The sequence below is a fragment of the Apodemus sylvaticus genome, chromosome 1 (assembly GCF_947179515.1).
Source record: "Apodemus sylvaticus chromosome 1, mApoSyl1.1, whole genome shotgun sequence".
Taxonomy (NCBI): domain Eukaryota; kingdom Metazoa; phylum Chordata; class Mammalia; order Rodentia; family Muridae; genus Apodemus; species Apodemus sylvaticus.
The window spans coordinates 190,220,019-190,233,379 of NC_067472.1; the positions used below are offsets into that span (position 1 = coordinate 190,220,019).

At 46.5% G+C, this 13,361-nt stretch overlaps 1 protein-coding gene across 1 annotated transcript in view; it reads right to left on the bottom strand.

Moving 5' to 3' along the window:
- LOC127665383 (uncharacterized) overlaps nucleotides 1–11,323 on the bottom strand; it is a 31,911-nt gene extending 20,588 nt beyond the window's left edge. The window contains exons 1-3 of the mRNA XM_052157789.1: nucleotides 11,197–11,323; nucleotides 5,236–5,306; nucleotides 1,400–1,526 (exon numbers count right to left, since the gene is read on the bottom strand). Coding sequence (XP_052013749.1) covers nucleotides 1,400–1,526; nucleotides 5,236–5,306; nucleotides 11,197–11,257 — 259 coding nt within the window. The 5' untranslated portion in view covers nucleotides 11,258–11,323. The remainder of the gene's footprint in view (nucleotides 1–1,399; nucleotides 1,527–5,235; nucleotides 5,307–11,196) is intronic.
- Between the last annotated feature and the right edge of the window lie 2,038 nt (nucleotides 11,324–13,361).

Genomic DNA, 13,361 nt, shown 5'->3' on the forward strand with positions numbered 1-13,361 from the left:
TTAGGATGCCAGTCTTCTTGATGCCTTCAGATGAAGATGTAGAACTCTCAGCTCCTCCAGCACCATGCCTGCCTGGATGCTGCCATGCCACCACCTGGATGATACCTGACTGAACCTCTGAACCTGTAAGCCAGCCCTGATTCAATGTTGCCCTTATAAGAATTGCCTTGGTCATGGTGTCTGTTCACAGCAATAAAACCCTAACTACAACACACTAAATATATTTTTAAAATAACTCCTAGAGGCTTGGATTAATAAATAGTCACTGCTACACATCCTATAAAACAAAGCAAGCTGGGAAACATGCTGAATGGGTTTTCATGAACCAATGCTGAAGGGCCCAGAGTGCCTACTGTCCGAGTTTGCTTCCTGTTGCCGTAATAAACACCACGACTACTTGGGGAGGAAAGGGTTTATTTCATCTTCCAGCTTATGGACCATCCTGAAGGGAAGCCAGGGCAGGAACTCACAGCAGGAACCTGGAGGCAGGAGCTGATCCAGAGGCCATGGAAGGGTGCTGCTCAATGGCTAGCTCCTTATGACCTGCCCAGCCTGCCTCCATAGTGGCTAATAATTAAGAAAGAGTGCCGTCCCGCCAGGCCTCTGTACCAGGTCCTGGTGGGTCTCACTCGGGACAGCTCTCACTGTCACCGCCATGCCAATCTTTCCCAGCTAGGTCTCACAGCATCCCATCTGTGTCTCCTCTCTGCCATAGACTCTGTAAATGGCGGGAATCCCACGCTTCTGCCCAGCACCCACTCCTTCCAAGTATCTGGTAAAGCATGACTCTTAAACTTGAAGAGTTAACAAAATACATTTATGTCTAAGAAACTCCCAATTTCGTGATGCCAATTTACAATGATAAAGTCTCATCCCATTATTTCTAACCTCTCCAAAACACCAGAAATACATTTGAAGCCACCTGGATACCCGAGCCTCCCTCTCTGCTCCGCCTCCTGTGGTTCTCCCAGCCTCTCTCCCTCCTTAGCTCCTCCTCCTCTCTCCTCTCCAATCACTGCCTCTCACTGCCTCAGTGTGAATGGATAGGAAATGTCTTGCAACATGCCTCCTTATGCAACTCACAGGGGTGGCACTGCCCACCGTGGTCTGGGTTCTTTCATAGCAATAACTATTCAAGAAAATGCCACCCGGGCTTGCCTAGAGACCAGCCATTCTGATGGATGCATTTTTGCAAGTGAGGTTTCTCTTTCCTGACAACTCTAGCTTGTGTCAAGCTAGCAAAAAACGAAAATGAACAAAAATTCCAAACAGGACTCCCATACACAGCTCAAGAGACAGACGTTTGCCTGGAAGGAGCCATGAGAAACCCTCTGTGCTTCCAGTCAGAGAGCCAAGCACAGAGAGTAACTTCAGGTGTCCCCAAGCTCCCCATCCTCACCCACGGCCAGGAGGTTCCTGAAGTTCTCCAGCATCACATCATGGTACAGCTTCCTCTGGGCAGCGTCCAGCAGCCTCAGCTCCTCCTCACTGAAGACCACGGCCACGTCCCTGAACGTCACTGCCTCCTGTGACAGCAAACACATGTAGGCTGTGACTACAGAAGACGTGGCGCTGGGGAAACTTGAAGGGAGAAGCTATGGGAGACTCAGAGCCTCTCGGGTTGAATCTCCTGCCTTTGCCTGCCCTCTACTTGGTTAGATCCACCAACGGTCAAGCAGCGAAAAGAAATCTGTGTGTGTGTGTGTGTGTGTGTGTGTGTGTGTGTGTGTGTGCGCACGCGTGTATGCATGCGCTTTGTATATGTCTGGATGCACATACGTGTGTGGGTGGCATATTGTAATGGTTTCTATATGCTCAGCTCAGGGAATGATGCTATTAGAAGGTGTGGCCCTGTTGGAGTAGGTATGTCACTGTGGGCATGGGCTCTAAGACCCTCACCCTAACTGCCTGGAAGTCAGTCTTCTCCTAGCAGCCTTCAGATGAAGATGTAGAACTCTCAGCTCCTCCTGAACCATGCCTGTCTGGACACTGCCGTGCTCCTGCTTGATGATAATGGACTGAACCTGAACCTGTAAGCCAGCCCCAGTTAAATGTTCTTTAAGAGTTGCCTTGGTCCTGTGTTCCAGCAGTAAAACGCTATCTAAGACATGAATGCATGTGGATATACACACATCTGTGAGTGTGTGTGTGCACATGTCCACACCTGTGCATGAGCATCTGGAGGCTAGACGCCGACATCACTCTTTCTCTATTCTCTGCATCTTAAAAAAGAATTATGACTGTCATTTTGTGTGCACACATAGGTATGTCTCCTGGCGAGTGCATGGCCCAGTATGTATGTCTTTGGGGAGCTGGTTTCAGCCATCAGCCTTGCAGAAGAACAGAGCAGCATGCCGTCTCTCTTGCTCTTTCTGTCATACTGTGTTCTCCGGGCCAGCTTGCCTACTGGATTCCCCCTGGTTCTCCTGTACCCTCCTACCACCTCACCGTAGGAGTGCTGGGGTTACAGATGGACACCACCACATCTGGCTTTGCACACAGATCCCAAGGGTTGAACTCGGGTCGTCAGGGCTGGGTGGCAAGTGTGTTTATCTGCGGAGCCATCTTCCCTCCCTCTCCTCCCATAGGTCAGTATATTCTCACTGAACCTGGAGCTCCCTGATTAAGTCAATTTAGTAGTAAATATTCTCTCTCCACACGTTTACTATTTCTCTTTTATCAGTGTCATTATTTATTGATTTATATGTATCAGGGAGCTCATGCATCCCATGGTGCATTTGTGGAGGGCAGAGGAGAACTTGGGGAGTCAGTTTCTCTCCTATGGTGTGTGTCCCATAGATTAAACTCAGGTATCGGCCTTGGTACCAAGCTCCTTGACCTACTGAGCCATCTCACTGGCCCTTGCTTACCGTGACTATCCCCTCTGTACCACCCACTGGTCAGACGTGATTGTTCTCACTTCCTTTTACATTGTAAACATTTTGCTTATTGGCCTGCTGTAAGGAAATCTAAGTGTTTATACTGCAGACCCATTCCAGCCTGCACTAGCTCTAGAGAAGTTTCTGAGCATCTTGCCCTTGGCTCTGGAGGGCATCTGCCCCTGCCCTGCTCTGCCCTGCTCTTCTCTCCTCTCCGCTGCCCTGTTCTCCTCTGCCCTGCCCTACTCTGATTTGTGCTCTGTCCTTTCACTCAGTCTTGCCAACCAAACAAGGCTGTCTCTCTTGACCCAGAAAGCAAGGGCCTCAGAGCTGCCTCAACACTCATTGTCCTATGTGAACATGGTTCACTCACCCTCATGGAACAGTGTGGACACTCATCCTCCTGTGTGAACATGAAACAGTGTGAACACTCATCCTCCTGTGTGAACACAGAACAGTGTGAACACTCATCCTCCTGTGTGAATGTAGAACAGTGTGAACACTCATCCTCCTGTGTGAACACGGAACAATGTGAACACTCATCTTCCTGTGTGAACGTAGAACAGTGTGAACACTCATCCTCCTGTGTGAACTCAGAACAGTGTGAACACTCATCCTCCTGTGTGAACACGGAACAATGTGAACACTCATCCTCCTGTGTGAATGTAGAACAGTGTGAACACTCATCCTCCTGTGTGAACACGGAACAATGTGAACACTCATCTTCCTGTGTGAACGTAGAACAATGTGAACACTCATCCTCCTGTGTGAACGTAGAACAGTGTGAACACTCATCCTCCTGTGTGAATGTAGAACAGTGTGAACACTCATCCTCCTGTATGAACAGGAATTACTCATCTCATGGAAAAGTGTGAAGGATCCTGGCCTCCCTCTGTCATTGAGACCTGTGAGTGAGGTAATGGATGGAGAGTGACCATGCCCTGCAGTGCTGAGAACTTTTACATTCAATTAACTTGAGGCATAAATAGTGAACATGCACACACACGTACACACACACACACACACACACACACACACACACACACTCACCCATTGACACTCCAGAGTGCCAGGGACTATAATCAAAGAACCCAGGGGGCTCAGTGGTTAAGAGCACTGCCTATTCTTGTAGAGGACCCAGATTTGGTTCCTAGCAACCACACAGTGGCTCAGAACCACCCAGCTCCAGGAGATCTGGATGCCCTTTTCTGGCCTCCATGGATACCAGGCATATACATGTTGCACATGCAGGAAGACACTCATATTCATAAAATAAAAATATATAAGTCTTGAAATAAAATAAGAGGACAACAAAGTATCTCAGCTGTCACAGGATATAGACACACAGGTATATATGTGTGTGCATGCATATGCATATACATTGCCTGCCTGCCTGCCTGCCTGTGTATAGTTAGACACACAGCTTTGAGTCTTTGGAAGGTTATGCACAACTGGTAGCCTCTCAGACTGCCTTTCGTGATTTCATTCTCATTACTGTGCAATGCGAGGTAGGGATGGATATCAGGGTCTGGCCAAATGCTAGGTGACTGGGTTGCATGCCAGCCCCAAAGCCAGCTCTCCATAGGTGGCAACATCAAACTGTGGGATGTCTCGGGAATTTCTAAGTTTGTGGGTGGGGAACAATTTAATACACGGGTTGGGGTCATCACAGTTCACTGACAGCATCGGAAGATTTTAAATGGACAGTTTTAACTGAAAATCATGTCTCGTTCCATGCTGGACCACAACGAATGTCGGAGGAATGTGGCTTTAAAGGCCCTGGCAGGGAACCATAAGCAAGGTGGAGTTTTAAACTTCCTTTTCTCTTTTACACTGTTCATTTACAAAATAAAAATGATTAATCTCTTGTTACGGCACTCAGGCATATGGGGCAGATGATGGGGCTAGCCTAGGCTACATGTTCAGACCTCAGTTAGAAAAGAGCAGAAGGAAGGAAGGGAGATTCCACTCACTCTCCCGCCCCCCATAAAAGGGAGCGACTCAAGCTGAACAGAGAGGCTGCTTGGCAGGTAAAGGCACCTGTGCTAAACCTGGCTGCCTGCATCCAATCCCAGAACCAACATGGCGGAAGGCAGGAACTAGGCTCCTGGAAGTTGGCCTCTAATTTTGACAGCTACACTGTGGCCCAAATGTTCACCCCCCCCCCCCATGAATAAACAAATACATCTTAAAATGAACAAAAGAACTTTCTGTGCAATATATATATATATATGTGTGTGTGTGTGTGTGTGTGTGTGTGTGTGTGTCCCAGTACCTGCTGCCATTCCTTACTGGGAACAGTGTGCCCACTCTGAGACATGAGGGAACATAATGGCAGAAATGAAAATCAACTCACCTGCAATTTGGTCATGTTCTCCTCTTTTTTTTTCCCTAGGAAATGATGGAGACCTGGGAAGGCAGGATAGTCTGCAAGAGAGAGGGAAAATACAACTTTGTCCAAGCAGCCATCTGCACTTGGGGCAGGGTGGGGCATGTGTGCACATTCTAGCCACCCCAGGATGTCCCACCCTAGGCTATAAAGCAGAACCAGCCTTCCCAGTTGCCCTTAGTACATGCTGGCCATCTCCCGGTGTGTTCACTCTTGTCCTAGGAAATGTGGTGAAGGAGGGTGGAGAAATATATTGGTTGCAAGTAGCAGCAAGGGACAAAATGCCTGTGTTCAGAACCTGGTGCTGGGCTGTGATAGCTCAGCAGGCAAGGGCGCTTGCTGCCAAGTTTGCCGACCTGAATTTAATCCCCAGGCCCCTTGTGGAAGGAGAGAACTGGCTCCTGCAGGCTGTCCTCTGGTTGTGCTTACATACACACCTACACACCGCAGGGCACTGCCTCCTGGGGAGGCAGAGCATGGGGAGTTGGCTGGGCTCATCCCATGCTGGGCGCTGGGCTGCTCAGAAGTGCTGAGACACTGCTTCAGGGGGCGGGGCAGGAAAGCAGGGTGCCAGATGCGGGAAAGCAGGAGCTGTTTCGGGGGTCCCCAGGCTCGCAATAAGACCAGGGCTGTGGGGTTCTCAGACTTGGGACAGGATCTAGACCATGGCTGGGGGCTGGGCGGGGGGGAGGGGAGCCCTTGCTTGTCCCAGTTGTGATTGTCCTTAGCTTGGCGGAGGCAGTGGGTGGCAGCTGTGGCTGGGAGCACATTCTGCTAAGGGAGAGTTAAGCTGCTGAGGCTCTGTAGCAGACGCCTTCTCCACGGCTCCCCCTGGGTCTAAACAGTTTATCGGTTGTTCCTGGCATAAAATGGATGCATAATGTACCACGCCCACTTCTCAGGGTGAGACTGAGATTAAATACTGTTTGCAGGGAGGAATGTCTGCGAAAGGAAGCTTATGGGAAAAGGTAGCTCCAACCCTCTAGGTACCTCATTAGCATGGAGAACTCTGACCATAGACACGGTTCTTTTACGTGAGGAGCACGACACATAACTAAGTGGCTGGGGGGCAGCTCAGCGGTTAAGAGGTCTTGCTGCCCAAGCATAGGTACCTTAGCTTAATCCTTAGCGCCCATGTGAAAAGAATCCCCTGACGGTGTGCCTCTGGGAGGTGCAGACAGGAGGACTGCTGGGGCTTGTTAGACACTAGCCTTGCTCAGCCTTCACTGAGAGACTATCTCAAGAGAATTACGCAGTGATAGAGAAGGACATTTGGTGTCTTCCTCCTGTTCCTGTCTCTGCACTTACATGGGTTTTTACCCCCCAAATACATATGCATGCACTACACAAATATGCACACAAAAATACAGAGTCTGATTTGGATGGAGAAACCAGAGCATGTACCCAAAGTGCTGGAGATAGTGCATAATGAACATCAAATGTGTGTTAGCAATTGATAAGACCATGCTGTCACCACTCAGGTTAACAGTGCACACACCAGCCTTTATTTGTCTCTTAACAGTGTGTTTATTTAGTTTTTTTGTTTGTTTTGTTTTGTGTTTTTGGATTTGGTTTTTCGAGACAGGGTTTCTTTGTATAGCCCTGGCTGTCCTGGAACTAACTCTGTAGACCAGGCTGGCCTTGAACTCAGAAATCCACCTGCCTCTGCCTCCCAGAGTGCTGGAATTAGAGGTGTGCACCACCACCGCCCGGCTAGGTTAGTTGTTATAGATACATACACACCACCTTTTCAACATTCTAAAATGCCTCCATTCTCTAGCATTCCACCCTGTGTCCAAACTGGGGACAGGGGTAGAAGACTGCTTCATTCACACCCATTTTCAAAGAAGTTTAATATATTTGAGTCGAAGGTCCCTGTTGAACGGTACACCCATCACAAACAGGTGATGGCTAATTTTTCTCTGCTCATCCCTGCACAAGGCAAGAAGCATGATGGGAACTCTACACAGTTCTCTAAAATGTGCAGGTTGGATCTGGGACAGATCTGAGATCAGCATCAGAGATACCAGCAAACTTGGCACGGCACAAACAATGAACCTGAAGAGAATGTAAAGTCGGCACTTTCCTGATGGAATGTTCTAGAGGTGTGAATGGGGGTTAACAGCATTGTTACGGCCATTGTATCTGCACTGTTCTCGGTGTACTGTTGAATTGTTCACTGAGAACCGTGCTGAGATTCCTGTGGCCTGTCTGTTGTTCATCACGTGATGTTTTGTGATAATGCTTTTGGGATTGTCATGTCTAGCAGGCAAACTGACCTAGGATGCAGTGGCAGCTACAGGTGACAACAGTCATGAAGTCTCCTGTGGCTTCTATTAACAAAACCACTCTGTGCTCCACCTTTGTGCTGGTTCTGCTTGTTGTTTGTCTATGGTAATGAAATACTGGATGCAAGTGACTTATGAGCAAGAAGCTGTATTTGAGCTCTGTGTCACGGAGAATTGTCAGGGGGACACAGTGGAGTACATGTGTGCAGATGCCTCATGTTAGAGTGAATGGATTTCAGAGTGTGCAAAACAAATACACACATACACATATGTAATACAATATATAATGTATATTGAAATATATATTGATATATTGGTTGGTTGGTATTTATTTTGTTTAGTTTTGAGACAAGGTCTCACTATGGCTGGCCTAGAACTCACCATGTAGACCAAGCTGGTTCAGAATTCAGAGATCTGCCTGCGTATTCCAAGTACTGGAAATAAAAGGTGTATGCCACCCTGACTAGTGCCAATCTGTAATCTTTTTAACCTATGTATTTGGTTTATTAGTGTGACTGATGGCTTTAATTATCAACTAGCATCACCTGGAAACATAATCTCAACCATGAATCATCTGTCTTAGCATGTGGGCATTATCTATGAGGAACTGTCTTAACTATTGATATGGGAAGACCCAGACCACTGTAGGAGGCACCACTTACTAGGCAAGGGGTTCTGAAATGGACGAATGTAGAGAAAGTAAACTGAACGCAAGCAAGCAACAAGCAAGCAACAAGCAAGCAACAAGCAAGCAAGCAACAAGCAAGCAAGCAACAAGCAAGTAAGCAAGCAACAAGCAAGCAACAAGCAAGTAAGCAAGCAACAAGCAAGCAAGCATGCATGCAATCATAAATTTCTCTCTGCTCTTGATTCTGGGTGTGATGGATCAGCTGTTTCAAGTTCCTGCCCTGACTTCCCCACAATGATGGACTATCACCTGAAACACTAAGTTGAAATAATTTTTTTCTCCTCTAGGCTGCTGTTTGTCTGAATATTATCATATCACTTGTAACCAGTCACTGCTGATGTGGATGGGTTTCAGACCACCATTGCATTCCTGTTCCATTTTTCCTCCCTGGCTTTATTTCTCTCACTCCCCGACTGCTTTCACTTAGGGTATTTATTATTTATTTATTTCTACTATTTCATTCATTTTATCTTTTAGCTCCTCACTCTAGCTCCAGAATTTCTATTTCTTTTTAGCCATTGATCTTGGATTGTAACAAGCACGTCTAATTTTTCACAGTGTTTATTTTAGTTTGTTAAAATTGAAAAAGGGTTTTGTTCTGCTTTTTTTTTTTTTCCCAAGATGGAATTTCTCTCTGTAGCCCTGGCTGTCCTGGAATTTTCTCTGTAGACCAGACTGGTCTTGAACTCAGAGATCCACCTGCCTCTGCTTCCTGAGTGCTGGGATTAAGGGCACGTGCTGCCACTGCTCAGCTAAAGTTAAATTTTATTTACTTACTACCTGGCCACACTATGGCATGTGTATGGAAGTCAGAGGGCAACTGTGGGAGTTGGTTCTTTCCTTTCACCATGTGCGTCGTGGGGCTTGAACTTGGGTCATCAGACTTGGCAGCAGGTGCCTTTACTTGCTGAGCCGGCTCTGTGGTCCCACAGCATGTTTAATATTACCATTTTAACATTGCTTGTGAAATCCAGAAGCCTTTTTTGGGGGGGGGAGGGGTTTGTATGTGCTCTGCTATAGCTAATAAATCTCTATCTAAGAAAGATATACATTTTTTGCTTTTTCTCTCACACAGGGCTAGGGATTGAACCTAGGACCAGGCACATATTTGGGTTTGTTTGTTTGTTTGTTTTAATATACAGGTTGAGGACTTCAACATTGCACTTTATATTTTAATTTTTATTTACTATTATGTGTCTGCCTGCTTGGCTATCTGCACCACTGGCATATAGTGTCCTCAGAGGCCAGTGGATCCCTGGGAACTGGAGTTACGGGGAGTTACCAGTCACTTGTGGGTTCTGGGACTTGAACCTGGGGCCTCTGCAAGAGCAGAAACAGTGTTGATTGTTAACCATCTCTCCACCCCCAATTCTACTTAAAAACAAACAAACCGTGTATTTATTTGTGGGTGTGTGAATCTACAGCACCTCTCTTCTTTTGCCTTGAGAGTCCTAAGGATCAAACTCAGGATGTCAGGCTTGGTGGCAATCACCTTTGCAGCCTGAGCCATTTCAGTACGCCCAGTGCAAATATGATGATTGTAGAAATGACTCTGTAGTGTATCCAATTAAGAAAATAATTTTATATTTTTTGGTACAGTCAGTAAATTTTTACCTTGTGTTTTAAAAAACAAATTTAATTTTTCCTTAAATAGATGTGATTAAAAATAATGAGACTCCGCATCCAATAAAGCTCTTATAAGAGTTACATTTATTAATTTGGATAAAACCCTTACAGCAATTAGTTTTAAATGTTTATACTTCATACTTATTGCTTATGTCCAAAGCATTTCTCCATCCTTTCCAGAATTAATTAAAAAAATATTAAGGTGGCTTCATAACTGGATCTGCCAATGAGTAAAGAGAACCTCGCTCCTCAGAACAGACGGTACGAATGGACAGAAGGATGCTAAGGTCTCCCCATGTGTTACTTTTCGGTTGCTGTGACCAAACGTCATGAATAAGGCATCTTGTGGAAGAAAGCGTTTATTTTGGCTTTCAGGTTCATAATGGTAGGGACAGCACGGCAGGTGGCAGGTTTGTCAACAGGAGGAAGAAGCTGAGAGCTTCCTTCTGAAACTCAAAGTTCAAAGCCTAGCGTGCAAAGGCCTGTGAGGCTGACCCCGCCCCACTTTCTCCAGCAAGGCCACACCACCTAAACTTCCAGAAACAGAACCCCGCCCTCTAAACTGTGGCCCTGGCATCCAAAGGCCAGACCTTTTCCGGGTCATTTCTCATTCAAACGACTGTACCACTACCACGGTCTCTGATGCCTCCTTCCCCCTGTAGCACTTTTCTATAAAAGATAAGAAGACAAGAGGCTGGGAGAAACCGGACTTCAGCCAACACCTCTCCCCGCCCCCATATGGCACGGTGGACACTGCACACAACAGCTGGGAACGATTGTCTCAACAAAACCAAAACAAGTCATTAAGAATTTTGATGATGGGGACAAGCTGGGTCCAGAGACCCTACAGCAGGAGCTCTGGGACCACCTGTGGGTCGCTAAAGCGTCCAGCTTCTCTGAAATTTGGAAAGCACTGATAGTAAATGTGCCATTTCCTACCGCGCGTCAGCTAGTTTTGAGCCTTGCAGGAAATTTCGAGATCACTCTTGGATAGGTACCAAGGCGTTGTGGAAAAAATGGAGGCAGAGATGGAGAGTCTGAACTCCACTGCTGGGAGATAGCATCGAGACTGGGGCTAGGGAGGCAGCTGGTGGTGCACTACGCCCAGAAGACCCTCCATCCAGGTGACTCTGACAGCCCCTGGCCAGGCCTGAGTCTGTGTGCGCAATCGCAGCACACTCGGGCATGCTCTTTCAAAGTAAGGTCACGTTCTACTTTTCCGAGGCAGATTTCTTTACCCAGGATACACGCCTGGTGGCTATCACCCGGGGCAACCTGAAAAGGATCGCGCAGATTCGGGAGCGGAGAGTAAAGGGGAGGGCTCACCTTTCTGAAAGGAACAGGACAAGGCGTCGCACACCTGGAGCGGAAGTGACTCTTCCCGCATAGGTAGCCAGGACTACACTTCCCAGAATTCCTGAAGGGAGCAGGGAGGACAGTCTCATGCAGCGGAAGTTATTCTTGCACACTGAGGATTTCAGTGTGCACACTGAAAACTACAGTTCCCACATTTCCCAGCCGGAATAGGGTGGCCTCTCAGTCTCCCGCGGCAGAAGTTAAAGAGGGTCATGAACTACATTTCCCAGAATGCTCAGATTCCCCCCTTGTCTTCCCAGAGCGGAAGTGCCGAGGATTAAGATGCTGGATTGAAAATCTCAAACTTTGAACGTTCAGAACAGCGTCCTTAGTGTATCCAAAGCCAGAAATCTTCCAGCCACGAATCTTTCCCTGCTTTCTGTGGAAGATTGTGTTAAACGGCACTTTTCTAGAGCGCGTCAGGGACTGCGTGAGCTTACAGTTCTCGGGATCTGCAGGGCTGTCGTTACTCCCAGTGGACTTCCCTTCGAGATCATTTGCATAGTCCTGAGTTTAGGGATTCTCCTGATTTAATTCTTCTGATCTCTATTCACCTTCAGCTCCCCAACATCCACCCTCTGTATAATCTTGGGGGGAAAAAGCTTTTCAAACGTGACACTAGGACAAACTCAATATAACTAACTCCCACCCAGTCCAAGAGTTATTCTATAAAAAGCATGGAAGCAGGAATACAGAAAGAGGTAAATCAAATGCAAAGGAACCGAATTAATAATTTAAAATACTTATTTAATGTGTGTGCGTGCGCACACGCTCACGTGCTTGAGCGCATGTATATGCACCATATGAGTGTAGTGCCCAAGAACACTAGAAGAGGACATCTGTTTCCCAACTCCCTCTCCCCAAACTTGACTTTACAAACCCTTGTTAGTCAACTGACGTGGGTGCCAGGTCCTCTACAAAAGTAGTGTGTGCTTTTAACAGCAAAGCTATACCATCATCAACCTAGGTTTGGATTTTCAAAAAAGATTTATGGGGAAGACAAAGGTCAACTTGCAAAAGTCAGTACTCTCTCTCCTACCATGTGGGTCATGGGGATCAAAATCAGATGGTCAGGACTGAGAGCAAGCATCCTTAGCTGCTGAGCCATCTCACCAGTTCAAAATAAAGCTATTTAGCAAATGATAGAAATTACTCAACTGCTTAATTAGTAATCTATTTTAGAGTATAACTCTTGGGACCCATCAACCAGTACCCAGTAACTGTGGCAAGACATACGGTTATTTATATATTTAACAAGACTCAGCAGTCAAAAACAGATGCACATGAGCACAGACCCAGTAACTCAAATCCTCCAAAAAGTCTCTAAACTTTCATCAATTCCACTGCCAAACAAACATTTTCAGCATTTACTAAATGATTTCCTTTGCTCAACTGAACCTCGAAGGCTTCAGAGGTCTAACTTGTAGCCATTTTGTCTTCAAGCCTTCAACAAAGCCAAAGTGTGAACCTTTGCTGTTTTCTTATCTGAATTCAGAATGATCCTGCTTCTGTACACAGTCCAGTTCAGAATGCCTCTCACTGCCAGGTACACTACATTTTGTCTTAATTCTGTCAGGGGACTCTTTAAAACAGTGGTTCCCAACTTTTCTAATGCTGAGACCCTTTAATACAATTCTTTTTCTGGTGAAGTTTGGCCTGTTGCTATGTATTATAATACTAAATTCTGTACCTGAAGGTCTGGTTGCTTATGAGTCAATCCTCATGTTTACCAGCTTTTGTTGTGTAAACCTTGTTCCCTAATTTAAAACTATTGGTTGAATAGAAATGGCTACAGCCAGTTACTGGGGAGACTAGAGATAGGTGGATTTTCAGTTACTTGTTGGAAGTTGCAGAGGAGAGAGGAGAAGAGGGCATAGGTGGGAGTTGGGGAGTAGGGCTGAGAGGGAAAGGAAATGGACCATGGACATATGGCCAGGAGAAACAGCAAGTATTTGTGGCATACCTCTAGGGACATAGCCAGGCCAGCAGTTAGAAAAGAAGATTAGGGGTAAACCATTTTCATTGCTACTTTACTTATGAGTTATAAATATGTGTTTCCCAATGGTCATAGGTAACTCCCCTCCCCTGAAGGGGGTCACGACTCACAGGCTGAGAACCACTGTTGTAGAGTCATC